At 44.2% G+C, this 26,257-nt stretch overlaps 7 protein-coding genes across 8 annotated transcripts; 5 read left to right on the top strand and 2 right to left on the bottom strand.

Annotated features, from left to right (window-relative positions):
• Positions 1–7: 7 nt before the first annotated feature.
• LOC135341576 (myotubularin-related protein DDB_G0290005-like) lies at positions 8–6,063 on the top strand. 2 transcript variants are annotated; one of them, XM_064538167.1, is made up of 19 exons: positions 8–151; positions 256–450; positions 927–1,150; positions 1,394–1,590; positions 1,709–1,811; positions 1,871–2,200; positions 2,714–3,120; positions 3,183–3,354; positions 3,464–3,502; positions 3,564–3,653; positions 3,707–3,823; positions 3,922–4,110; positions 4,221–4,367; positions 4,568–4,767; positions 4,920–5,055; positions 5,149–5,277; positions 5,402–5,524; positions 5,721–5,870; positions 5,979–6,063. In XM_064538167.1, exons 1-19 carry the CDS (start codon positions 91–93, stop codon positions 6,009–6,011), a joined length of 3,042 nt encoding a protein of 1,013 aa, XP_064394237.1. In that variant the 5' UTR covers positions 8–90; the 3' UTR covers positions 6,012–6,063. The 2 variants fall into 2 exon arrangements, with proteins under 2 accessions (XP_064394237.1, XP_064394238.1); XM_064538168.1 differs by lacking the exon at positions 8–151 and having other exon boundaries at positions 304–440.
• Positions 6,064–6,097: 34 nt separating this feature from the next.
• Positions 6,098–9,051, top strand: LOC135341582 (propionyl-CoA carboxylase beta chain, mitochondrial-like). Its single transcript, XM_064538176.1, has 13 exons — positions 6,098–6,325; positions 6,379–6,498; positions 6,560–6,628; positions 6,684–6,854; positions 7,123–7,233; positions 7,287–7,328; positions 7,381–7,493; positions 7,606–7,680; positions 7,738–7,943; positions 8,001–8,108; positions 8,176–8,375; positions 8,467–8,572; positions 8,837–9,051. The coding sequence occupies exons 1-13, from the start codon at positions 6,155–6,157 to the stop codon at positions 8,956–8,958; spliced, it is 1,614 nt and encodes a 537-aa protein (XP_064394246.1). The 5' UTR covers positions 6,098–6,154; the 3' UTR covers positions 8,959–9,051.
• Positions 9,052–9,062: 11 nt separating this feature from the next.
• Positions 9,063–10,803, bottom strand: LOC135341583 (NF-kappa-B-activating protein-like). Its single transcript, XM_064538177.1, has 5 exons — positions 10,601–10,803; positions 10,298–10,432; positions 10,086–10,238; positions 9,842–10,006; positions 9,063–9,513 (listed from the first exon to the last, which is right to left on the bottom strand). The coding sequence occupies exons 1-5, from the start codon at positions 10,744–10,746 to the stop codon at positions 9,198–9,200; spliced, it is 915 nt and encodes a 304-aa protein (XP_064394247.1). The 5' UTR covers positions 10,747–10,803; the 3' UTR covers positions 9,063–9,197.
• Positions 10,804–10,810: 7 nt separating this feature from the next.
• LOC135341586 (selenoprotein T2-like) lies at positions 10,811–12,243 on the top strand. Its single transcript, XM_064538181.1, has 5 exons — positions 10,811–10,995; positions 11,064–11,304; positions 11,365–11,452; positions 11,560–11,724; positions 12,061–12,243. Exons 2-4 carry the CDS (start codon positions 11,137–11,139, stop codon positions 11,709–11,711), a joined length of 408 nt encoding a protein of 135 aa, XP_064394251.1. The 5' UTR covers positions 10,811–10,995; positions 11,064–11,136; the 3' UTR covers positions 11,712–11,724; positions 12,061–12,243.
• A 14-nt stretch (positions 12,244–12,257) lies between these two features.
• LOC135341581 (very long-chain specific acyl-CoA dehydrogenase, mitochondrial-like) lies at positions 12,258–15,674 on the top strand. Its single transcript, XM_064538175.1, has 16 exons — positions 12,258–12,416; positions 12,559–12,701; positions 12,786–12,850; positions 12,918–13,253; positions 13,373–13,440; positions 13,500–13,726; positions 13,925–14,028; positions 14,081–14,185; positions 14,239–14,325; positions 14,389–14,451; positions 14,502–14,603; positions 14,675–14,766; positions 14,843–14,918; positions 14,974–15,046; positions 15,103–15,175; positions 15,348–15,674. The coding sequence occupies exons 1-16, from the start codon at positions 12,367–12,369 to the stop codon at positions 15,559–15,561; spliced, it is 1,878 nt and encodes a 625-aa protein (XP_064394245.1). The 5' UTR covers positions 12,258–12,366; the 3' UTR covers positions 15,562–15,674.
• On the bottom strand, positions 15,659–16,713 carry LOC135341585 (desumoylating isopeptidase 1-like). The gene is made up of 6 exons (XM_064538180.1): positions 16,508–16,713; positions 16,416–16,437; positions 16,299–16,368; positions 16,134–16,240; positions 15,927–16,049; positions 15,659–15,867 (listed from the first exon to the last, which is right to left on the bottom strand). Exons 1-6 carry the CDS (start codon positions 16,584–16,586, stop codon positions 15,762–15,764), a joined length of 507 nt encoding a protein of 168 aa, XP_064394250.1. The 5' UTR covers positions 16,587–16,713; the 3' UTR covers positions 15,659–15,761.
• Positions 16,714–16,791: 78 nt separating this feature from the next.
• LOC135341574 (phosphatidylinositol 3,4,5-trisphosphate 5-phosphatase 2-like) lies at positions 16,792–26,224 on the top strand. The gene is made up of 23 exons (XM_064538165.1): positions 16,792–17,131; positions 17,738–17,801; positions 18,193–18,343; positions 18,483–18,705; positions 18,871–18,991; positions 19,124–19,195; positions 19,395–19,563; positions 19,889–20,082; positions 20,443–20,655; positions 20,815–20,976; positions 21,146–21,279; positions 21,401–21,645; positions 21,796–21,890; positions 22,788–22,950; positions 23,133–23,212; positions 23,355–23,598; positions 23,803–23,899; positions 23,986–24,077; positions 24,387–24,624; positions 25,065–25,166; positions 25,252–25,486; positions 25,670–25,846; positions 25,906–26,224. The coding sequence occupies exons 1-23, from the start codon at positions 16,983–16,985 to the stop codon at positions 25,933–25,935; spliced, it is 3,450 nt and encodes a 1,149-aa protein (XP_064394235.1). The 5' UTR covers positions 16,792–16,982; the 3' UTR covers positions 25,936–26,224.
• The last annotated feature ends 33 nt before the right edge of the window (positions 26,225–26,257 follow it).

The raw sequence follows: 26,257 nt of genomic DNA, 5'->3' as shown, positions 1-26,257 counted from the left end.
ACGTTAAATGAGGTCATTCAGAGGGGCGTGGTGGGGATGGTGTTCATTGATTCTAAAGAGACTTGACTTGCAGCACTTTGTGCACTTGTTATGGCGTTCACAGTGTACACAGACTCTTCTCCACCAAGATCAGCCCGACTTCATGCTCACAGTAAGCTATATATACCCATAGATCTACTTGTCACTATTAAATCTAACCAGGAAGCCATTTTTAGAGTATAATTAAATTAATATTGGTTGTCTATCCTCCTGCAGTCCTTGGAGCAAGTGGTGTGCACCCCAGTGATGTCGGGGGTAAGGCAGACCCCTACTGTGTCCTGCATCTGCTGGGAGTCAATGAGAATGACAAGTTGCTCAAGACAGAGGTCAAGAGTGCAACTCTAGATCCAGAGTGGGGTGAACGCTTCGTCTGGAATGGAACCGATTTGGAACCATTCACAGTGAGAATAGGTATTGCACCCATTTGACGTACGTGTAGCTGTTTAATAGTAATGAGCTCATGCAGCATTTCCATAGAATGTTCGACTAAGCAACTCTTTTCATAACCTACACCTTTCTCTCTATTGAGTGCGGTGATGGATGTGTTGTATGAGACATAATTATGCTCGCTCTACACTTTGTATATCCCTGTGTGTATTCTGATAAATAGCTGCAGAAAATGAAAGTGCATTGAGTCTCAGGGGAACTACTGCTGTTACTGTTATAATTATGATGTCATTTATAGTACATTGAACACCCTTAAGTCTGAGAGTTCTTCACAATTTATAATAAGCTGATGATAAGCTGTGTGTTTGCTTATTAGGTATTTCCAAGAATAATGGTCATACAATGCTTACAATCACCATTCTTGCCATCACTACATTGTGACTTACAGTGTGTTAATTGATTAAGGTGGATCTAACAGTTTATGCAATTGTTAACTATAGATGACCAATTGGAGCTGTTTGGGTACCTTGGAATAGACGTGTGGGACAAGGACACAGTCAACGCTGACGACTTCCTGGGCCGTGTCCTCATTCCATTCAGGGATATCCCCACCGACACTCATTCTGCCAAGGACACCCGGTACGACCTCACCAAACGATCTCCCAAGGATAGCGTGCGTGGACAGCTGTGTGTGCGTGTGGAGCTGGAGGTGGACAGTGGAGTGGTGAGATATTCTGCTTGCTAACTTAAAACTTGAGTTACATAGGAGCATCAAATAACAAATTGCAGTCTGCAGCACTTAAGATAGCATTACATGACTGTAGAGATACATAGATCTGTGACAATATGTAATCAACCCTGCGCTGACCTAGTACATGTACTTTACATGTAGTTATTGTGTGAAATCATCCTTTAGCTAAAGTTGACTTTTTTTGAAGGGCTCTGCATCTCTTGACTCTCTTTACAGCAAGTAGATTGTACCATTCTGGATGGCAGTCTATACCGCCGTTGCTCAGGGTTGGGCTTCCACCTTCCTCTGGCCAGTGGCAAGGAGACAGTGGAGATACCTGGACCCACTGAGCACGTGGAGATGGCATTCTCTGGTGTATTTGTGGACGTCTGTGCCAGTCACTACATTGCACAGGTCTTCCTCACCAACTACAGGTGTGTGTGTGGGGGGGGGGGGGGGGGTCATGGTGCAAGCCAATACAAGATATAGTGTTACACTACATTTTCCAGTTACATTATATTTTTATACAATTCATTCTATCGATGCTCACAGATTGATAATCCTAGCAGCCAAGTCTAGGACGAATCAGTGTGGTACGAACATGTGGATAGCACTCAACAACATCCAGTCTATAGAAGTTGGAGACGAAACCATTGTAAGTGTACAGTCATGTTCCTAGCTCCCTTGTCCACTCTAGACTTTGCTCCACAACAGGTGGTGAGTCGACAGAGGTCTGGTGCTAAGGAGAGGTCCAAGACAGTCACAATCTCAGTACACTGTTTCGACGCACGTACTGTCAAGCTCATCTTTCTGCTGGAACAAGCGAGACAGTCACGCTCCAAATCACCCGACCCGCCGCCACTTGAGCTCACTGATCCCCCAGCTGGCGTCCCTATAAAAGACAAACAACAAATTGGACAAAGATTTTTCAGTTTTGCCTCCTCTCCTAAGATTGGCCGTCGTATCATAAAGTCTGTGTCCGAGCGGGTCAGAGGTCCTCGTTCGGGAACACTCGCTACTGACCTTTCACACTCTCAACGCTTAGTGAGTAATAATAAATTATGGTTGTATGCAGGTATGTGCCCAGTGGTGGCTATTTTCAATCCTCAATCTCATTTGAACATGCCTTATTTATAGCTCAGTGGCATAGGCAGAGGGGGGCTGACGGGGCTAGAGCCCCCCCCCCTTTTGTGCTCCATCAACTCCAACTTAGCTTGAATCACTGTGATCTGTCGATCTATTCTGCAACTGTACTGCATGCATAGTTGCTGGAATGATGTCATTCAATGGAAATGTGGGCAGGGCCATCTAATGCGCATGCTGACTGCTGAGGAAAAGTGATGACCTGGTAATATTTCATGTTATTCAGCGTCTGCTCAACTGATTTGAGCCCTGCCCTTCCCAAAATCCTGGCTACGCCACTGTAGCTAGCCACATGTAAATTAAGCCTAAGAGGTGGTTATTTTTGTCTAGAGGTGGTTAGTACCGACCCCACCACCGACCAGTGTGGGCATATCCCTAAGTGTGTTGTGTTATGATAATTATGGTATCTTATAGGATACCCTTGACCCTGCTGATGAGAGTGGTGATGGTCGAGCGAGGACTAGGAGTGGAGCATTTCGTGCAAAACCCACCCTCCTCTTGAATGTGAGTGAGGACCAGCCAGAGGCAGAGGACACAGAGGTCACCAAATCAACACACTTCTCCGGTGAAAATTCGGAATCAGAATTTGATATACTTTCTGAAGATGATGAGGTTACGCTTTCGTTTACCGATCTATTGGACGATGTCAGTCCCGATGAGATTGATGGGATGGTCAACTGTCAAACAGAGGGTGGGAGAAAGGGCAGGAGCAACTCAAGATTGCTGCACGCCACAGATTTGTTGGTAGCAGCCTTTCAGCTGAGATTGGAACATCTAGCTCTGAACGTTGCTGACTATCCTCCTGCCGTCACTTTTGTCAAGTATGTGAGTAGTATGCATCCACACAGTCAAACCACTCCCCCCCACACACACACACATACAGGCTACACACTGGCCAGCTGCAGCTGACAGGGTGGGACGTGTACAGTTTCCCTCGAGAGATGGATCGGCAGGGTTTGTCTGAGGAAAAATGGAAGCTGACAGTGACCAATGGCCCTGAGTACAGACTCTGTGCAACCTACCCTCAACTTATGTACATGCCGAAAGGAGTGCAGGTGGGGGCCCTTAAAACATAATTAAATGGGTCTGTCTGACAGTGTTTTAGCACTGCACTTTTGCAGTTATATATAACATGTTTCTACAACTGTATGTTGTTTCTCATAGGTGGGGGTGCTTGATGAGTGTGTCAAGTTCAGGAGCAAGGTATAACAATCCACATGCACTTTAGGCAAGTTCATAACCCCCCCCCCACACACACACACAGGGCCGTATCCCCTCTTTAGTCTGGGTGGACAAGACACACCATAACTTCATGCTGCGCTGTGCTCAGCCCCTCACTGGCAAGACTGGAAGAGTAAGAGCATTCTCTAATATGATGGCTGGCTTCATTATCTTCCCTCTCTGCAGCACTCTGCCTTTGATGAGCACCTGATTCAGTCTGCCATTCACACTGGACCTGCTGACGCGCACATGATCATATACGACGCAAGGAGTTTCTCAGCAGCTACCGGCAATATGATAATGGTGAGTGAGTATGCCTGAGGGAGGTTGGTATTATAATAATATACACCTGCGAATGAATATCGACTAATCGTATATCTAACAATACCCTCCCCTCTTAGGGTAAAGGCACAGAGATAATAAATCACTACCCTCGAGCCAGACTGGCTTTCCTGGACATACCCAACATCCATGCTGTGAGAGACAGCTATGATGCCCTCAGGACACTCTGCCTTTCTCCCACCTCCTCCAAGTGGCTCTCCAGTCTGGAGAACACTGCCTGGCTCACCTACCTCAGTATCATCATCAAGGTGGGTGTGGAATAACAGATCTTTACTAAACCCCTACGGGTAGTATGATTAAAACTCAGATCAACAGTTTGGTACTGTTTTTTTGCTGTCACTACTTGTTCTGATTGCAGGGGTCGACCATGATAGCACGCTACATGAAGCAGCAACATGGCAACGCTCTGATCCATTGCAGTGATGGGTGGGACCGAACTTCACAACTGACCTCTCTAGCTCAGCTGCTCATCGACCCCTACTACAGAACCACTGTTGGATTCCAGGTACATGTACAGTCCTAGCTGTTGTAGTCACAGATGCTGTGCTTGTAGTGTTTACATGAATGCTACAGTAATTATACAATTGTCCTATTGAAGTACAAAGTAAGAAGAAGATTTCAACATACACACACACAATCAGCTGTATACTCCAATGTAATGTACACATTGAATCAACTTACATCCCTCCCCACGCACATGCACAGGTCCTTGTTGACAAAGAGTGGCTCTCGTTTGGTCACAAGTTCCAACATCGTCTCGGCCACCCTGACCAACCAAACGAACGCTCCCCCATCTTCCTACAGTTCTTGGACTGTGTCTACCAAATATTAACTCAGTTCCCGAATGCCTTTGAGTTCAACTTCTCCTATCTTCTCTGTATCGCAGACCACCTCAACACTGGATGGTGAGTGGCCAGCCAAACTAATAGGCTCTGCATTATGCAAAACACATGTAGCTGTAAATTCTGTATAAGATAGTTTTTTGTCTCTATTGAGTATTTGATTGGCCACAGCATTACGCACCTCAGTGTCCCAATTAATTAATTTGTTAATTCAGGTTTGGTACGTTTCTGTGTAATTGTGACAAGGAGAGACACGACATGTCACTGTATGCTAGGACAGCCTCGTTGTGGGCCCACCTCTCAGCCATCAGGGACACCCTGCTCAATCCAGGCTACCAGGAGACCTCTGATGTAAGCTGCACTGAGTTTCTGTCATAGTATATTGATGTAGCTCCCGTCTCAATATCGAACTATTTGACATAGTTTTGATTTTCCCTCTTCCAGTCAATCTATCCGACCAATAACGTGCGTCGTCTGCGACTGTGGGAGGAGTTTTTCCTGCGCTATGACAGTACTTCTGACTCCCAAGTAGAAAGGGATGGTGCTGAGTCAGCAGATCCGGATGCTAGCATAGTAAGGGAAAGAGTTCCTTTATAGCTGTTACTTAAAAACCAACATTAATTTTGTGCTAGTGGAAATCTGAAACTCAGTAATTGTATTTAGCTAACGTGATTTTTTAGCATTTTTCCATGTTCAGACACCCATGACTCCTGGAGCGGAGGCCAGCCACTGGCAGGAGAATACTGTGGTGTGGAAATGCGATGACAACACCAATGAGTGTCAGTGGTGTCAGCAGAAGTTCACTGCTTTTAAGAGAAAAGTAAGTACAGCACACCTCAGTATTATACGTGGGTACTCAGTGTCATAATGCACAAATCTACTCACATTCTTTCCAAGTGTCCTATGACTTGCTAGTATATAATTATATAGGCTCGCAAACAGTATACTCTAAGACTAGCAAATTCCTCATACCCCCCTTACTCTCACTCCTTACACACTCCTCACTCCTCACACAGCACCACTGTCGGTCATGTGGACTCATCTTCTGCAATGACTGCTCTAAACTCAAGCTCCCCATCCCTCACCTTGGCTACTACACTCCGCAGAGAGTCTGTGACGAGTGTCATCGAAAACTACAGGGTGCTCACAAAACTACAGACATTGGGGTCAGCATCTCAGTGCATGAACATTTACAATAGGATGATACTTTTTGTACAGTGTGTTTTTTCAATCTCAATTTTTTTTATTCTATTTTTTGCCTTATACACACACAGGATGGTTTTCTACTGGTCAGCTCCAAATCATGACAGGTCAAGACAATTCATTTCTTCATCATGCACTGTGTTTGTTGTGTTATTGTTTTCATATAAAAAATATTGTGTGGGGGGGGGGGTGGGGCTCAATGCAAAGCAGTTGAACTTTGACCGTGAGGCTGTCGAAGAGCGCTAGCATGTTGCACACTCGAGCTCTACTGAGGCACTGGAGGGCTACTTCTATCCTCTCTCAAGGACAAAGGAGGTATGGATCACAGAGAGCAAAGACCTTAGCCACTCTAGAGGAGAAGAGGAAAGCGGCTACACTCGGGGGTGGCCAGAAGAGAATTGACAAACAACACCAAACTGTATGTCCATACAGGATATACAATGTTCATAGCTGTAACAATGTTATTCTCAGGGCAAGCTGACTGCACGAGAGCGTGTTGAGCTCCTCCTGGATCCGGGCACTTTTAGAGAGTACGACATGTTTGTAGAGCACACCTGTGCCGACTTTGGCATGGATACCGCTAGTAACAAGGTGGCCAAACATACTGTGATATCAAGTGATATGCCCTTAGTGATAGTGGTTCCCTCTTTAGATCCCTGGAGACGGTGTGATCACTGGTCACGGGCAAATCAACGGGAGAATGACCTTTGTCTTCAGTCAGGTAGGTGGAATGTACATGTACTATGTTTATAATGTAATGAGCTCTGCTTATACAGGACTTCACAGTGTTTGGTGGGAGTCTGTCGAGCATGCATGCTCGCAAGATTTGTAAGATAATGGACAAGGCGATGGACGTGGGTGCTCCAGTGATAGGACTGAACGACTCTGGTGGTGCTAGGATACAGGAGGGGGTGGACTCTCTTGCTGGATACGCTGATATCTTCTTGGTGATTACTTATCTAGCTACAGTGTATTGTATCCCCAGCACACACATTGTCAACCCCCTCCCACTCCACACACACACACACACACACACACACACACACATCAACCTCTTCCCACTCTACACACACACACACACACACATCAACCCACTCCACACACACACACACACACACACACACACATCAACCCACTCCACACACACACACACACACACACACACACACACACACACATTGTCAACCCTCCTCCCACTCCACACCCCACACACAGAGAAATGTCCACTCGTCTGGAGTGATTCCTCAGCTCTCTCTGATCATGGGCCCGTGTGCTGGAGGGGCAGTGTACTCTCCTGCTATGACAGACTTCACCTTCATGGTCAAGGTGAGCATTATACACACCTCAGGTGAGGGTGAGGTTGATATTATTCTATTCAGGATACCTCCTACATGTTTGTGACTGGACCCAAAGTTGTGGAGGTGAGTCAGATTTGTTGCTATGATATTGTGGTAAGGACCTCCTGTATTCCAGGAAGTGACTCGGGAGGTAGTGACAGATCAGGAGTTGGGAGGGGCACTCACACACACTAAGAAGTCAGGAGTGGCCCACAAAGCCTTCGAGAATGATGTTCATGCATTATACGAGTGAGTGGGTTGTTTGGGGTTGAAAGTAGGTTGCAAATGATGATGGCGATTTGGTGATGTGTCTCTATAATCTATCCATTCACTAAAACACTGTACTGGATGTTCCTAACAGGATGAGGGAGCTATTTGATTTCCTGCCCCTAAGCAACAAAGACAAGCTCCCCATAAGAGTGACAGAGGACCCTAAGTAAGAATTTAGATCAAGCAATACCACGTACCAATATTTCACCGTACTGTGCCTCAGGGACCGTCTTATTCCCGGCCTGGACTACATTGTCCCTCACTCGTCTGACCAGCCCTACGATATACTGGATGTGATTAGGGGGGTCGTTGATGAGGGCAACTTCTTTGAGATTATGCCAGACTACGCTCGTAACATTATTGTGGGGTTTGCGAGGATGAATGGCCGCACTGTGGGTGTGGTGGGAAACCAGCCCAATCAGAAAGCAGGTGAGAGAGTCAGTTATCAGTGTAGGGATTGGAGGTAATCGTACTTGTGACCTGCAGGTTGCTTGGATATCACATCGTCAATAAAAGGAGCAAGATTTGTGCGTTTCTGTGACTGCTTCAATATCCCAATTCTTACTTTTGAAGACGTACCAGGATTCCTCCCAGGTGATGGATGCTGGATATGCTGCATCGGTTCTGCATGTATACCTTTAATTTTTACCACCGCATGCAGGTACCCAAGAGGAGCACAATGGCATCATCAGGAATGGAGCCAAGCTACTATTTGCGTATGCTGAGGCCACTGTCCCCAAGATCACCGTGATCACTAGGAAGGCGTATGGTGGAGCATACGATGTGATGAGCTCTAAACACTTGAGGGGGGACATCAACTATGCCTGGCCAACTGCTGAGATTGCCGTTATGGGGGCAAAGGTCAGTGGTGTAAGAAGTGTAGCTCCTCTTATCATACTAAGAAATTATGTACAGTGTGTCAGACTTATTGCTACTTTACACATGTATATAGGGTGCAGTAGCTATCCTTCACCGTGGTGCTGACTCATCAGAACTACCTCGGCTACAGCAAGAGTACGAGGACACTCTCTGCACGCCATTCCAGGCAGCTGCAAGAGGTCAGTCAACTCTATACAACAATACTCTTAGTTAATGGTCATGCTCATTGGTACAATCAAGAGTTCATGAACTCTTGGTACAATGTATGGCAAAGGCCAATAGTGTAGGCAGTGTAACTCCTCTTATCATACCAGAGATATTCGAGAAGATCTCTGATCATACTGAACAGTTATGACCATCCATACCAATACCTTACTTAACAATGTACTTTCAAGCTCTTGCATACTTCCTGGGTTTTTTTAACAACTATTTTTTGTTTACAGGGTTTGTTGATGACATCATTTTCCCTCGTGAGACCAGAAAGAGGATCTGTGAGGACCTGGAGCTACTGGCATCCAAGAAACAATCTCTACCATGGAAGAAACATAGCAACATTCCATTATAGACTGCTGTTTATTGTTTTGTGTTGTTTACAAATTGTGAGATATATAGCTTGTGTTCCATGCTACCAGTCTCTGCTATAAATTTATGTACACTGCTTGTCAAAAGTTATTGATGTCATGCTTATACGCATTAAAAGGACGTACATATTAAATTAAGGGAAGTGCATGAAATAATATTAGCTACATATACATTTACTGCACATGATTGAATAATTGACGTGAAACATGAGTCATTTCAGTTTTAGTTCTTGCTTTGCTTGTTGTGCACCATGGACCTGAAGTCTGAGAGTATTTGATTCTCTCTCTTGGACCTCTCCTCTCTGTTGAACATGGCCAGTGCCCGGCGATCGTCAGCATTGTAGATCTGGTTCTCCTTTCTTAAACGAACAGCCTCCATTCTCCTGTGACGACTACCACTCATGACATAGCCAACATCCTCATAGACAGTGATCTCGTTTGAAGTGAGTCCAATCTCTCCTCTGCGTGGGATACGTTTGCCGGCCTCCACATAGGCAGCCATTGCCTCTCCTTCTCCAGGTAGCAGGGCACCACCAAAGCTAGATGTGTATACATTAAGAATTTATAAAAGGCAAGGAGAGAGTACAGCAAAAAAGATATACAAATACTGAACAAAGGTAGTTTATAGAAGACAAGGGGGAGTATTTAACGCTTTCTTTTGAATGTGCTGCGTCGGCTCTGTAACTAGAGTTTTAATGGTCCAAATTAAACAATTTTCTGAAAGCTTAGAAGGATCCCGTTCAGATGGTATGCTCAAATCCCAAATTTTAAACGGGCCATAGTTTCCTATTTTAGACCATGGTGTTGAAAACAGGCCGAAATAGACTTTTGCCCATCATCTGAAACATGTAATCACAACAGACTTACTCTTTCTTGTCGTTAGTGGCCTGGACTTTGATCTCTGGGACTGGACCCACAAATGTATCATCTCCATCCCTTGGCAGCCGTTTCTCTACCCACTCTCCCTCAACTCCACTCTCATTGGCCGATTCCTCTGAGCTCTCTATCGGCTCAGGTATCTTCTTCTTATGCCTGCAAACAAACAACCAAACATACTTTACCTGTATCAGCATTAGCTATGCACAAACTGTTCAGTAGTGCTAGTACCCACTTTTTAGAGTGTCTTGATGATTTTTTGCTTCTCTTTTTCTTTCTCTTTCTTCTCCGCTCAGATTCACTGTCTGAGTCACCTGACATCTGATTGGTTAATTCAGCAGTCAGCCTCGCTTCTTCTCTACGTTTTATCACCTCCTCGTCATCAGAGCTGTACAAAAAATGTAGAACTGAATGACTGTAAACAAAAACCGTCAACCAATGACTTACTCTACAGTTGGTCTAGGAGGTGAGAGTGCCCACACCTCAGGCACACCCATGACAGCCACCTTCTCTCTCCCCTCTCGAATGCTGGCATAAAAGGCTTCACTCTGTCCCTCATGTTGACCACCACTCCACTGACCACTGTGTGTGTGTGTGTGTGTGTGTGTGTGTGTGTGTGTGTGTGTGTGTGTGTGTGTGTGTGTGTGTGTGTGTGTGTGTGTGTGTGTGTGTGTCAGGTGTATAGGTGAGTGTGTGTACTGAGTGTGTGTGTACTGAGTGTGATGGGGCCGGGGCCGGGGAGGGACATACCGATATCTGTCTGTTGGCCCTCCGTCTCTTCTTTCTCTGTCATTATATTTACGCCTCTCTGGACTTCTGGAACGATTTCTCTTGTAGCTAGAGTATGGTGGACTCTTAGATCGGTGTCTGTGGGACTTGGAAGCGTATGTTGACATTGTTGTAAAACAATTATTAACTGGGCTTTAAATGGAACGACACAGTAGAGTATAAAGTTCAATGGTGGTCTGTACTTTGAACCATAAATATCATTGCATGCAGGAGATGGCTGCAAAAACTTACTTACCTATTTCAACACTGATAGTAGCTTCTCTAGTGATCTTTTTTGGTAATGTAGAAGCCCAAAAGAAGTTGAGTCATCCTGCTTTCACTGGGTCGGCTGAACTCACCCTCAAAGTTCTGTACTGGTGAGCTTTCAACATGATCATCCACATATAAATTTATTGATCTCATGCTCTACCCACTCTCTCTACAGTTACAGCTGAGGGTATCGGAAGGTGTTTGAGCAGTATACTCAAGCACTGCGAACTGAGGTGCCTCACCTCAACATGGAGGGAGGGACGTACCCACCACCGAGGGTCAATGAGCTGCTCAGTTCAGGGTTGTTTATTGTGAGGATGGCAGTCGTACTGCTGTTGTTGGCCGGACCAGGGGTGCTGCAGAGCATTGGGATACAGAACCCACCCTGGATATACACCTGGGCTCACGAGAACAAGGTTGGTTTGCATGCTGCATTGTGTGCGATTATCGGTTGTGATTGTATGTAATTGCTGCAGATGACCACTTTCCTGGTGATATTTATAATCGGAGGACAAATAGAGAACCAGTTGCTGTCCACCGGTGCCTTTGAAGTATCACTCAACGGTATACACTCTTGTTACACTTTTGTTTTGTATTGTGTGCACTACGTCAAGGACATTGAATAGAGCATTAATACAACATGCAGCTCAAAGTTCATACACTGTACACAGATGAGCTGGTGTGGTCCAAGCTAGAGACAGGTAGACTGCCTTCACTCATGGAACTCAAGGAGCTAATATCAGAGCCGAGTCAGTCGTTTGAATCAGCCTCCACAGTCATGGAGGCTGAGTTCGATGACGAGATGGAGTCCTTCTATTCATAGGGAAATGTGCCAGGTAAGGATATAATTACATGTATTACCATAATATGGTTTATGGAGTGGAGTGCTGAAGACATTGTTACAGTAATGCGTATTGTCTTAGTTTTGATTGCATACTGTAAAAGATACCATATAGCAGGTATATTTCGAGGGTATAAATGTTTGTGCGGTTTTCACTGATAAAACATGTACCATACCACCAAAATTAATATCATATGCGCATGCATGCTGCAAAAACCTTTCTAACGATCTTTCCGCGAAAATTTATACCCTCAAACGGTACTTCACCTCACTGAGTTGCTGTTAAGAATACTTTCTATAGCTGATAATGATGATCCACCTTCCCCTACAGGTTGGAGATATGTGACTTGTGATGTGATATGACGAATGTCGACTAAACCACACTGTGTGAAGTTGACGTTCTGAGGCCCCCACTCACATTAACTGAACTCTAACCTGACACTAGTCCCTATGTTGTGCGTATTTTGTGTGTTGATCTTATTTATTTTCCCATGAATTTCCTGAGATCTTCCTGTCTTAAATTGTCTTACTTCCTGTAAGCATAATCTATGGTAATGATCTACAACAAGGTGTTCTCTAGCTAGCTCTCTCCGCCAGAATTTTTGAGGTGGATCTAGAACTAGAAGAGGCCTTCAACATGAGTCACTGTGTGAGGTTATCGAAGCAGCTACTTCGAGTACCTACAAGGTAAGTGCTAAGTACAAAGTAGTGGACTAGACTGGCTATAATTCACACTCAAAGTATTGGGGTTCTTTGTACAGCTGCTGAACTAACACAATACTGGCTAAGGAATTGTGTCATTGATTAAACCACCCCCCCTCCCCCACAGGTACTGGCGATCGGCCACACTCTCCCAGCTGTCTGATGGGCAGGGGTGGTCCAGATCCTACAGCAGTCAGAGCAACAATTCATTCGTTATGAACAGCTTTGCGGGGAAGTTTGAAACGGCAGAACTGTTCCCATACCCTGATGGTGAGTGAAGGGGGGTGGGGTGGGAAATGCACCCTGACAAGTATGACCTACTAATGTGTTCCATATGTTGTCACCTATATGCAGTATTGACAGACGAACAAAGACAAAATGCTAGCATGTTTGTTGACCCTGTCACAAAGTTTTTTGAGGTAATTTTACAATAGTAATATTCTGTCTGACTGTTACTTGTACCTCTCTACACCCCCCCCCCCCCAGGAAACCAATGACCCAGCTCGCAATGACCGCGAGGAGCGTGTCCCCCCAGAGATAATGGATCAGCTGAAAGAGATGGGAGCTTTTGGGCTACAGGTTCCCGCAGAGCTCAGTGGAGTGGGCCTCACCAACACACAGTATGCTCGTATGGTGGAGATTGTCGGTGGACATGATCTGGGCATTGGTATTTGCCTAGGGGCACACCAGTCTATTGGATTCAAAGGCATTCTGTTGTATGGTACTGAAGAACAGAAGGCAAAGTATCTGCCTGATGTGGCCACTGGGAAGAAGATTGCTGCGTTCTGTCTCACCGAGCCCAGCAGTGGGTCAGATGCTAGTGTGAGTGGTTCATTTGTAGGTAGCTAACCATGTTTAGGTGTGTAGTTGGTATCAATGAAACTAGCCCTCTAGCTACGCTTTGTGCAAACGTTCTTAGTCAATGAAATGTTTCTGTTCAGTCAATACAGAGCAGAGCTGTCCTGAGCGAGGATGGAAAACACTACATTCTGAATGGTTCCAAGATATGGTAAAACTCTAAGAACTAAGACAGAACGTTAGCTCTATAATTCTCCTCTCTTCCTGTAGGATCAGCAATGGTGGAATAGCAGAGATATTCACAGTGTTTGCTCAGACTTCCATCAAGGACCCTAAGACGGGGGCAGTGAAGGACAAGATATCGGCCTTCGTTGTGGAGCGAGCGTTTGGAGGAGTCAGCAGCGGAAAGCCAGAAAAGAAGATGGGAATCAAGGCCTCCAATACAGCAGAGGTCTACTTTGAAGATGTCAAGATTCCTGTGGAAAATCTGCTGGGTGGTAAGTTTTAGTTTGTAAGTTGTACGTGTAACAGCTTTCTGGCTTTTCTTTTAACTTGAGGTTGTTGCGACAAGAGAAGTTGCATTCTGTAGCTGTTACGAGCTCTTTCTTAAATATCTGTGACAGCTGTAAATCTAACAAAATGTATGTAAATTGCACTAGAAAGGCATGGAATATTGAACCTATTTTTCCTTTCAGAGGAGGGAGAAGGATTCAAAGTGTCTATGAACATTCTCAACAATGGCCGCTTTGGAATGGCTGCTGCTCTGTCTGGCACTATGAAGAAACTTATTGAGAAAGCTGTATGTTAACCCATTGTCCCTGTACACTAATCCATGTGCATATCTTACACAGGTAGACCATGCTTCTACAAGAGTGCAGTTTGGGAGCAAGCTGGAAACATATGGGCAGGTGCAGGAGAAAATCGCCAGAATGGCACTACTTCAGTACGTCACAGAGGTATGTCATATACATGTAACACAATTATTTGATTTTACATGACCATTCTTTAGTCTACTGCATACATGCTGAGTGGCAATATGGATACTGGATCCACTGAGTACCAACTGGAGGCTGCCATCAGCAAGATATTCTCATCCGTACGTTGCTTGCCTTGCACTAAAATGTTTGCCGTTTATCTACAACTTTTGTGTCCTCTATAGGAGGCGGCTTGGGAGGTCGCTGACGAGTGTATACAACTGTATGGTGGGATGGGCTTCATGACTGTGAGTTGATACTGTAGTGTATATTGTGTTATCTCACTCACTGCTCACAGGAAGCTGGTTTGGAGAGGGTGCTCCGTGATCTCCGTATCTTCAGAATCTTTGAGGGTAGTAACGACATCCTCAGACTGTTTGTGTCATTGACTGGACTGCAGGTCAAATACACGTTCATTCATGTATTGATGTGTGTGTTTGAATGTGTGTCTCGCCTTTCCTCTGTTTACAGTATGGTGGGAAACAACTAAAAGAATTGGAGAAGGACATGAAGAGCCTGAACCTTGGGGTCATTTTCTCTGAGGGTACTAAGAGAGCTATGAGGCATGGTCTTGTGTTTTGTGTGTAGCACGTGACATATTTACTGTGAACCTCGTGTTTGATACTTAAATGCCTGCAGGATGGTCGGGGCTAAATCAACTCCATCCGTGAAGAAAGGCGACATTCACCCAGACCTTTCTGGTCCTGCTAGTCAGGTACTTACACTTTTTATTCTTCCTACACTGTGCATTGAGCTAGTGTTAAATGCAGTTGAGTCAAGCTGTTGGGGATTTTGGAGCCACTTGTGAAGCCGTGCTCCTAAAGTACAGAAAGCATGTCATCCGTGAGTTGTTTGTCACATAAATAAACCCACGTGACCACTCTTTTTGGCAACCACAGATGAGCAGTACGTCCTAAAGAGGTTGGCTGATGCCATCATCGACATCTATGGCATGGCTGCTGTCATCTCAAGGTGAGCTAGCTCAAACTAAATTTTGTACATTGCATTGTACATTTCCGTACAAGCATGTAATAGTTATATACCTGCCCTCAATTTGTTTGTCTTTTATTGCAAATGTACTACATTCGTTCAGTTCAATGTCTACCCTAGCTATTTCACAATGTTTTGTGTGTATTTGATGCAGGGCCTCCAAGAGCCTCAGTGACGATGTATCGAGCAGCTCCCACGAGAAGCAGTTGACCGTGGTGTGGTGTGATCAGGCCTCGGAGAGAGTGGAGCGTCTTCTCAAGTCAATTACCAGCACTAGCTCTCTCAAGACAGATGCGTCGATGTCCGCCATTGCTAAAGAGGTCATCAGCAATAGAGCCACTGTACCAGTGCATCCTCTTCGCGTCTGAACTATATAGACTGACTCAATAGCTGAATATCTAAATTATGTGCATGCCATCACATCAAGTTAACTTCAATTACAAATATGCTGAATCTCGATGACCATTATTTAAAAATTCAACCATGTATATAAATTATATGAAGTTGTCATGATAATCATAAAGTACATACAGAATATTATAATTATATGCAAAACAGATAATTTTAACTATGAGGAGTTGTGTTGAGTTCCTTGCAACTCAGTCACTGATTGTCCTCCATTGGGCCCAGAGAACATCGTCTCGAGGAATGGCTTCAGTTGTGCACCAAATGGTCTGTACGTATAGGGAAACAGAGTTAGTGCGTGCAATATACTGTACGTAGCTTTACTTACGTGCTCATCACTTCAGCAGGTAGGTTGGTGATGTAGTCAGGTATTGTCTTGCCTGTGAGGAACTGGGCTATTTCGTTTGAGAATGTATTGCAATTGTGCTCGAGTAAATTATACTTCTCAGGCCTGCATAATTATAGAAAGGTATATTTAATAATTATACAGGTGTGTACATCAATCAATAGTGACTGTGACCGGATAATGACTTACTGGAATTGATCTTGGAGTTCAAAGAGATATTCCATGAAAATTTCTTGGGGGATACCAGTTTCCCCTAAGTCCTCTACCTTGTTAGGAGGGCCCATGATTGTACCTCCCTGTGTGGAATAGAAACGTAACTACTGCATTGAATTATAGGAGTCAGATAAAACTCACAGGAGGGCAAAATTCAATTCCTAATCCTCCATAGAAATATTCCATTCCATAAACCACCACTCCCGTGTGCCTGGTGGGTCAGAGAATTACCACATTATATCAACACACTGTACTCACCAGATTCCATTAATTTGCTTCCCTGTAGGAACAACAAGCTAGGTATGTTATACATGTACGTATAAATAATTATAATTCAATGATCACCTCACCTAAAAATAGTGGGGAGAGCTGTGCAGCAAGTCCTCGACTCAGATCATAGATGTACACCTGAACTTTATTGGTAGCCATTTCAGTTGCCTCAAACCTCCTGTAGAGTCCAGTCGAGTCCAAAGAGAAAGTACACTGTGTTTACTGTATGTACTGTGTGTATACAACTCATCATTTTAATCGGCCTGGAATCGAGGCTACAGCCTCGATTCCAGGCCGATTTGAATCGAGGCTACTCAGCATGCTGAATCAGCAGATTGTTCTTTGATAGGTGTGGCTCAAACACTGTGACCTCCGAACTCACGTGATTTTCCATTATTTCAGCTACCTCTTAGCTAGCTAGCTAGCTCTGCACTGCACTGGATCGAGAGTGGTTAGCTTTCTCTCTATCTATAAGCTAGCTAGTGAGTTTGACGGACCATACAACCCAAGAATTGTTACTGCACTTCTTCCTCCAATGACTGTGAGCTGGCCGGAATGTCAAGCAATAGCAGTCACTGGGTATGGTTCCACAAGAACGTGGGTCGTGTGGAGACAGAGAGGATATTACTGGAGAGCAAAGAAGATGGCTCCTTTCTGATCAGAGAGAGTGACACTATCAAAGGAGCCTATGTGCTCTCTACAATGTAATGATTGGCTTGTATGTTTACTTGTGAACACTAACCACATCAAAGCTTGGGACTAATTAATGAAATACAGTGGAAGTTAGAGGAGCTTTGGTTCGGGCTTGTTTGTAGATTCCATTTTTGGCAGCATATCACAGTCCAAATTGGCATGCCATGTCGTTGTTTCCTAGGTAGTTGGGGAAGCTTGTTTTACATACATTGCACACTCCCACTGTCTTTATGCACAATGGAACCTACTACGATTCCCCTGTGTGTGTGAGTAAAAAGTACTGGTCATTGTTTGCTGAAGGCATTCATATTTATGACTGTAAACAATGGTAGGCTCTGAACATCCTCTTTGAATTTTATTGTGTCCCTTCTATTAGACATTTAGAGGATAGTTTTGTTAAATAACCCCAGGCATATCACTTACCCTAACCAACGACACGTTGCAAATGAATATTAATTATTTATATATAAGAACTGAAACTTCGTTTATGGTGTGGGGTGTATTCTTGTAGCTAAGTGTGTTTGTAATCTTGTGTACTTTATTAGAGCAGCTGCTCATATCCTATGTTGCTTCCAGTTGCTTCACCGTGCCCACACACATACACACACACACATCAGATATCAGAAGAGAATCCATCACTATCGGATACTACCAAACGAGGATGGAAAATTTTCTGTTCAGGTAGACCGTATAATCTGTAATATAAACACATGTGCTCATTGTGAGGTGTTCTTTATGATACGAGGCACTTCAGTTGTGATTCTTAAGTGTATCCCTTTGGGATGTCTTCTAAGTATATTTGAAGTGTAATGCTGCTTGGAATGAGTTAGTTATCCAAACTGCTACATTGTAGTTTATCTGTTTGGTTATCTATCTACATGTGATTGAACTCTAAAGTTAGAACTGAAACAAGGAGTGGGCACGGTGTTCCTTAAATGGGCAGCTGTTGGAAATGTGTTCATGTGTATTATAGGGGGTACATTTTCAGTATCTTTTGGTGATTTAGTGCTTCATACAACTCTCCTTATTAAGTAGAAGGAAACCAATTAATTCACAGTTGTCTCTGTCACAGGCCCAGCAAGGTATCCAACGAAAGGCTTTCTCTACGCTGGACGAGATGGTGGAGTACTACAAGCTGGGCAAGCGAGGGATTGTGTGCGCACTCACCATCCCCATACCTCAGAGGAGAGAGGAGGAGCAGCAGGAAGACCCTGATGAATCAGGTTAGGGTAGTATCCTGTCTATTACTTGCATCCAACTTCAAGTACAAGAGGTTGAAAAGCTATAGATACCATATTCCAGTTTTGTATAGAACTACTTACCTGAAAGGTATATTCTAAATATCTTCTAAACCTCCTTTAGACGATGAGGATGATGTTTCAAAAGAGAAAAACCTCATATCCAAATTCCTGTTGGCCTCCCTGAGTACAGTGGACATCACCAATGTGGACAACAGCTTTTTGGAGAAACTCAAGTCCTATCTCAATGGTGACGTTGTTAAGGACGTGGACAGTATGTCCACATCCTTCCCTCATGTCACACAGCTCAAGCAGCTCTTCTTGTCCGACTGTGCCAAAATTCATGAGTAAGTTCACTACACTACCTGTGAAAAATGTGCACCTTAGAGAATTCATGGACCATCTTTAGTGCAATTTTTTTAGGGCAGACACTGAGTGATATAACAAACACCACAGTATGTCTGTATGTGGATTGCTCTGTCAGGTATTTATATCACTGTCCCCCCCTGTAGGCAACTGAACATGGTTATGGTACGTGTGGATCTGATGCAGAGTCTGTTTGACAGAGCTGGAGGGGCCAAACACGCTGGAGATGTGAGCTCCATGGCCAGGAGAAGGCGGTCCAAACCAGAGGTGAGTTAGTCTTATATACATGGACTCAAAGTTGTGCAGTGTTAATATGTGTTTGATACTGTACTGATGTGTTAGTAGTGTGTGTGTATGTGTTGGCATGGTTGACACTATAGACACTCTTTCCATCCACAGGATGGTGATTTTGACTCTCTGGGTTTCAAGCTCAGCGATTGTTCTGAGTCCATTCAGAGTTTGGAAACGACAGTAAGTGGTGAAACACTTCCCAATTCACATGAACTAGCTTCTAATTGTTTGTTTTTAGTGTTTTGTATAATTAATGCTTCATAGAATTATTTGTCTGTGTTATGTACAGTGAGCATGTGTTAACGCAGTGTGGACGTTCTAGTCAACAATCAACTAACTTGAATGCTATGTCACTGTTACAGTAATATTTCTCTTCTAGGCCTTTCAGATGTTTCGTGAGTTGAGTGTGACCCTGACTGGGCGTCCCTCCAACCCCAACTCCCTCACCCAGCCACCTGCACCCTCTGACTCAGGAAAAAATTCTCCCGATCAGGACATGGACGACGAGGAGGTCTCCTTCGATGTCAAGATCGAGCACGCTCTCTCAGGTACCAGGGTATTTTTCAAGTGCTTTTTGTCCTTTATATAAATTAATATACACCACCTGAATTTTTCTTCAGTCGCCTCACGATTAAGTAATCTGCCACAGTGGGTAGATGAGTAATCTCATTGTGTTTACAAGTGTATTTACAAGTGTATCACTTCAAACTGTGAATATATATTAAGTAGTTTGTTGAATGCATCCACCCCTTTTGTTTCGTAGATAAAGTGATCCTAGCATAAGATCATGAGAACCCTAAGCTTGTCAACCCCTTCACCCCACCCCCACCCCCTCACACACACACACACACACACACACACACACACACACAGGCAAGAAAAACCAAATACTGACAGTGAATCTGAGAGACTGTCGCCTGTGTCTGTGTAAGCCAGGGGAGCGACAGGGGACCTCGTTCGAGCACCATCAGATCCTCCAGCTCGTCAAGTCACGTACCAGAGAGCACAGGCTCGGTGTTCAACTGAGCGGACAGAGCAGGAAAGACTACATCTTCAATGACATGCGGGTAAGGCTGTGTGTTGTGGCCCTCTTTAAATGTAATAAAGATATTTAAATGTGCCTGTACACATACCACAGTATGTCCAGGGTGTCATACAGGATTTTGAAGTAGAGGGGGGAAATGAGAAAAGTAATCAGACAGTTTTGACAAAAAGGTCAACTGTTATTTCAATACCCAGCTATGGACACTCAGTCATACAACTAGTACTTGAAAGGGGGGGGGGGGATATCCCCCCTTTCCCCCCTCTGTATGACACCCTGATGTCTCTAAGGCTGTTTATTACATACATGTACGTGACAACGATAAGACTACATTTCCTCTCAAGTGGTCAGTGGTTGCTGTATTGACACTCTGTATTTCTCTCAGGCACGAGAGCACTTTTGTCAGCTGATTCAGTACATTCGTAACAAGATGAGACAGGAGGAGCATGACCACGTCTCAATATTCGTGGGCACCTGGAATATGGGTGATGCGGGACCTCCTGCCGAAATCAGCTCGTGGATACGCTGTAATGGGATGGGCAAAACGCTGTCCACTAAACTGGAGCACGCTCATGACATGTATGTGTTTGGAACACAGGTGAGAAAGAGACTTCAGGAAACAGTAGGAAGTTTAGCACATCTTGGTGTGAGATATTTAAACCCGCAGAAGTATACAATTTTCGACCCTTTAATTATAATCCTGACCACCCCTTTACATGTACCTCATACATGCCACGCCACACCCCCTCCCCTCCAGGAGACAAGTGTGAGTGAAAAGGACTGGTTCTCTATTCTCAAGCAGACACTCAAGACGCTCTACTCCATAGATTATGAGAAGGTGACCTCTCAAACGCTGTGGGGCATTAGGTGCCTCATTCTAGTCAAGTCTGAGCACTCCAACAAGATATCACACGTTCAGGTACACAGTATGGGGCAGCTTTGTCTGCAGTTTTGTATGCTCTTATTCTCTCAAATAGTAGGTTTTACAATCTGTAGCGTTATGTATGAAATTATTCTACTGCTAGATAACAACAGTATAATTATCCATATTCATGTGGTTATCATTTATGGTAACCTTTGTTGTGCAGGTGTCTCAGGTGCGTACTGGTATTGGCAATGCCTTGGGCAACAAAGGAGGAGTTGGCATCTCCTTCTTTTTTGGAAATATCTCCCTCTGCTTCATTAACTCCCACCTCACATCAGGCAATGAAAAGTGCACCAGGTGAGGATGGTATATCCAATAGCATTTAACTCAAAATTAGCCCCATTCTGCTAAGTAGGATGCCCTTAAATTTAGGAGGTAACTCTTCTTGTTGAGTCATTGACCCCACTTATACCTACAGGCGTAACCAGAACTACCATGATATTTTGAAGGGCATGGGTGCCCTCAAGCACAAGAACCTGAGCCAGTTCGACCTCACCAACCAGTTCACTCACATGTTCTTCCTGGGGGACCTCAACTACCGCATAGACCAACTAAGTGCCACTGAGATTGTCGACTATGCCAAAAAGAACGACCACTTCTCCATATTCTCTGATGACCAGCTCAAGAGGGAGATGGAAAAAAAGAAAGTGTTTGTCGGATTCGGTGAGTTGTGTAGTAGTGTATAGCCATTATTAGGATCCTGTGTTTGTATTTGGTATTGCCGTGTGAATGTTACCTGCTGTTGGTACATAGGTTAGTGGTTGTTAGGTATCAAAGCAATCATTGAGTGTGATTGTATTTCCTCTAATCCAGATGAGTCCCCTATTCTGTTTCCGCCGACCTACCGGTTTGCCAAGGGAGCCAGAACACTGGACGACTATGTCTGGGTCAAGCACAAGAGATCAGGGGTGAGCTTAGTAGTCACTCTAACTCACATGTGTGTATAATTATGATGTGCATGTACAACTGTACTTATCTACGGTGGCCCTGAGTGCTACTCCAGTTGGCAGTTGGCAGTTGGCAGTTGGCAGTTGGCAGTTGGTAGTTGGCAGTTGGTAGTTGGCAGTTGGTAGTTGGCAGTGAGTTGGTAGTTGGCAGTTGGCAGTTGGTAGTTGGCAGTTGGGAGTTGGCAGTTGGCAATTGGCAGTTGGCAGTTGGTAGTTGGTAGTTCACAGTTGGGAGTTGGCAGTTGGTAGTTGGTAGTTCGCAGTTGGGAGTTGGCAGTTGGTAGTTCGTGACCTTTAAACTTTGCAGTTAGCAAATGTTGTATATAGATCTTTGCACTGCCTTCTATCTTTTAACCATAACTTTAAATAGAATCTAAAAGTGCCATGCAAAACCTGTTTCTATAATTCCCCCCTCCCTGCTGGGATCTGGGAATGTAGGTACATGAGAATTAGACTTGAAATGATCTCCCTACCTAGATGTGTACATATAAGATTAATATTGCCATTGCCGTCTTAGGCCAGCTAGATATCGGTGCCAGTATCATAATTTAAAAGCAGGCTAATTATTGTTGCAAAGTTTAAAGGTTACGAACTGCCAACTACCAACTGCCAACTCCCAACTCCCAACTCCCAACTGCCAACTACCAACTGTCAACTGCCAACTGCCAACTGCCAACTGCCAACTGCCAACTACGTGTTTGAACTATCAAGTAGCAACTGCGAACTATCAACTACGCGTTTGAACTATCAAGTATAAACTACCAACTAGAGTAGCGCTCAGGGCCACCGTACTTATCTGATAAGCTCTATGTACTGTAGTACTATAGCTTCATTGTATTTGTCTGTCTACTCCCCCAGATTCGTATTAACGTGCCCTCGTACTGTGATCGTGTGCTGTGGCGGTCATACCCGAATGCCCCTATCATCAACACCTCGTATGGGTGCACAGGTGACATCATGACAAGTGACCACTCCCCCGTCTTTGCCACCTTCCAGATACTAGGCATCAAGCAGTATGCTGGTATGCTCAGTAACTGCATGTGTACATGTGTTTTGTTAATGTGCAGCAATTACTATAATTAACTTACGGCACAAGCGTGTCCTTAAGTGGTGCCTATTGTATTGGCAAAGCGCTGCTGTATTTATGTAGAACATTCTTTAGCATTATTGGATTGGTGTGGACTGTTGCACTTTTTCTCACAGCTTCAGTTGCACCTACTAGTGGACTGATGCCCACCAACAACAAGAAAGCAATGATTGTCATTGACAGTGTCTCAGCAAGGGTAAGAGACAACTCTGTTTTTGTACATTTCCAAACTCCACTAACTTCTCGTACATTTATGATCGAGTACCACAAATCATTTTTGCCTCTCCTGCATAATAATTATCATATCAGCCCATCATGCCCCTCCCCTCTCCCCATAGATACAGACGAACAGCAAGACGCACTTCTACATTGAGTTACACTCAGCATGCTTTGAGGGGTTGAGGAAGTCTCCACCCAACAATGACTGGGCCCAGGTGCAGGACTCAGAGACATATGTACGGCCAGTATGGCGAGCGAGAGACCCCGCGGTCAGTATACAGCCCATTGTCAAGGAGGAGGAGTACTTGGAGCAACAGCACCTGCTACTGATCATTAAGTCCCAGGAGAGTGATGAGCCTTATGGTGAGTGGGTGGAATGTGATACTGTGAGTACCTCTGTCAGTGTGTAAGTTAGAGATTGTAGCACTGCACATTCATTGTAGAAGCATCTGGTGTGTGTGTGTGTGTGTGCGTGCGTGCGTGCGTGCAAGCGCGCGTGCGTGCGTGTGCGTGCGTGCGTGTGTGTGTGCGTGCAGCTGTTCAATGTTTTGATTTGTGTTTTCATAGCTGAATGCTGTTTGTCCTTGAGAGAGCTAATTGGCAAGTCACCAGTGTCTGTACGGCGGGAGCTCACCCATCAAGCACTTCCCATCGGAGAATTAGAGTAAGTCCACAACTATTGCTGTATGTGTGCTTTTTTATCATTCTTTGTATTAAAATGTTCCATCCAATATCTTTCCATTCGTACAGTGCCCTGATTCATGTCACACTTGACCAGTACAAGCAGAGGGTGACGGAGGAAGAGCTTTACTCTGACGTCAACTTCATTATTCAAGACCAAGGTGACTACTTCATTACATGTATATACATTTATGTTGCAAGAGAGGGCACGTAACTTACTATCTAGTACATAGCTAGCAGAATTCAAACGTGGGCGGAGGAATGTGTATGAAGTGAAATTTCTATTTTAGCATTTTCTGCCCACGTTTTGAACTCTGCTCTTTTGCTGTTGTACACTGTATGTACATGTACATTGAATCATTGTATGTGCCATGGGATTTTTTAATCAAGTGTTGTTTTCCTGCTTAGTTCATTGTCGCCTTTCTGTATATAAACTGAGCATTAAATGAGAATTATTTTTCCTGTTGTAGGGGCAGCCGGTAGTAGTTCTTTGGATTTTGTCAGTAATGGCTCCAAGGTTCGACAGAGGAGCCACCACTCAGAGTCAGCGGACCCTCCCATAATGAATGCCAGATATCGGAAGGACTCTATTGGGACCCGCCCCATGCTCCCTGTCCCCCGCTCTACCATCAACTCACACAGACCATCATCAGCCTCCACCCCCAGTGCCACTGCTGAAGCTGGAGCACCCCCACTACCACGCAGAAGGTAGGTTGTAGGTTATGTACATGTACGTACTGCGCATTTAGTTAATATTACAGTAGACTCTCGCTATTCCGGCTCTCTGAAGTACAGCCACCTCGATATAGGCACGGATTACTAGCTAGATATTTACTGCACAAAACTTGCCCTGAAATGCATGCGGCCACTCGCTATTCTGTATACTGGCCAGTACTGGCTGCCCCAAACTAGGTTTTTTTATACTTTTAACACGGCCGGATATGACGTTTTGGGTGTAGTTTGGCTGATAAAATTGGATTACACTTCAATAGAGAGCAAAATGATTCATTATCCTCGAGACAGAACAGCAAAATTAGTCATTAGATTTGTAGGGACTGCTTTTTAGCAAATGTAATAGAGATATGTTACAGTACTTTTTTCACACTTTACACAACTTGTACTAAATTGTCTATTGTATCCATGCACAGGGAAGGAGCTATTTCTCCCAGAAATTCAACAAATGTACCTAGTAGCATGAATATACCTAGTAGCAACCCTCCTATTCCTTCCAGAAGAATAGAGAGTCCAAGGTGAGACAAATACTTCATTTACGTGTAACTGAACATGTGCAGTAGCTTGATGTTATAATGAATAATTGATCGTATTCACTTGTAGCACAACGGATCCTCCTGTTCCAGTGCCTCGATTGCGACCCTCTCAAAGCAATCCTCCTCTCCCTACAAAACGGAAAATGCCCCCTACCCCTACCTCCACTCCATTTCGTCAAGGGTCCTCACCCCCTCTGAAGGGAAGAAATGCGGACCCCTTGCCTCCCCTACCCTCTAAATCACCTCCCCTCCCTATTGCTCGGCAAGAAGTACCTCCATCCCCTCCTGCACATAGAAGACAAGTGAGTGTGTAATCTCCATGATATTAATGTCCATGATACATTTGAACACTCTTTCAGCATTCATACACAGGCACACACATATGAATGTACCAGGATTTCATCTAGTGGGGGGGCGGGGGAGGGAGGCGGGGGGAATCTTCCCATACTTAATATGAAACTTGTATTGTTGCTATCTGCTCACAGGGAGGGAGATCTCCAAGACCACCATCTACTGTAGATTCCCTGCTTCATTTGAACGGGTTGCAGCAGTTCTCCAGCATCCTCATCGCTAATGGTTACGATGATATGCACTTTCTGGCTGAAGTGTCTGAAGAAGAACTGGAAGAAATAGGAGTCACCGAGTCCTCAGATAGAGGAAAGGTAAGAGTGGCTTCAAGTTTTAATTGCTATCATTTATTTTCACTATTTTTCTTCTACAGTTACTGCAAATATTTAGGAAGGCAACTTAGAGTCGCCATTGATCAAGAACAAGTTCGTGTGATCTTGGAAATTTGAACCTACAATCATTGTTGATCGTAAATCTCTTTTAAAGACTGTTTTTTTCATGCGTCTTATGTTTTTATACCATCCTCAGGGCTTATTGTTGATGTGTTTTTTGTATTGATTGTCGTAGGATTTGTATGATGTTTAGTTTAATTTTCACTCATTATTTTATTTTATGACTTTTTTATAGCATGCACTATTATTATCATTATTATGATTATATACATACTAGATTACTAATTAATTAGTGTCATGTGATGGTTAATGTCACGCCCACAAATTAAAGAG

Source organism: Halichondria panicea, chromosome 9 (genome assembly GCF_963675165.1).
Source record: "Halichondria panicea chromosome 9, odHalPani1.1, whole genome shotgun sequence".
NCBI classification, from domain to species: domain Eukaryota; kingdom Metazoa; phylum Porifera; class Demospongiae; order Suberitida; family Halichondriidae; genus Halichondria; species Halichondria panicea.
Note: the sequence above shows the minus strand (reverse complement) of the source record. Positions and strands in the feature narration are given on the sequence as shown.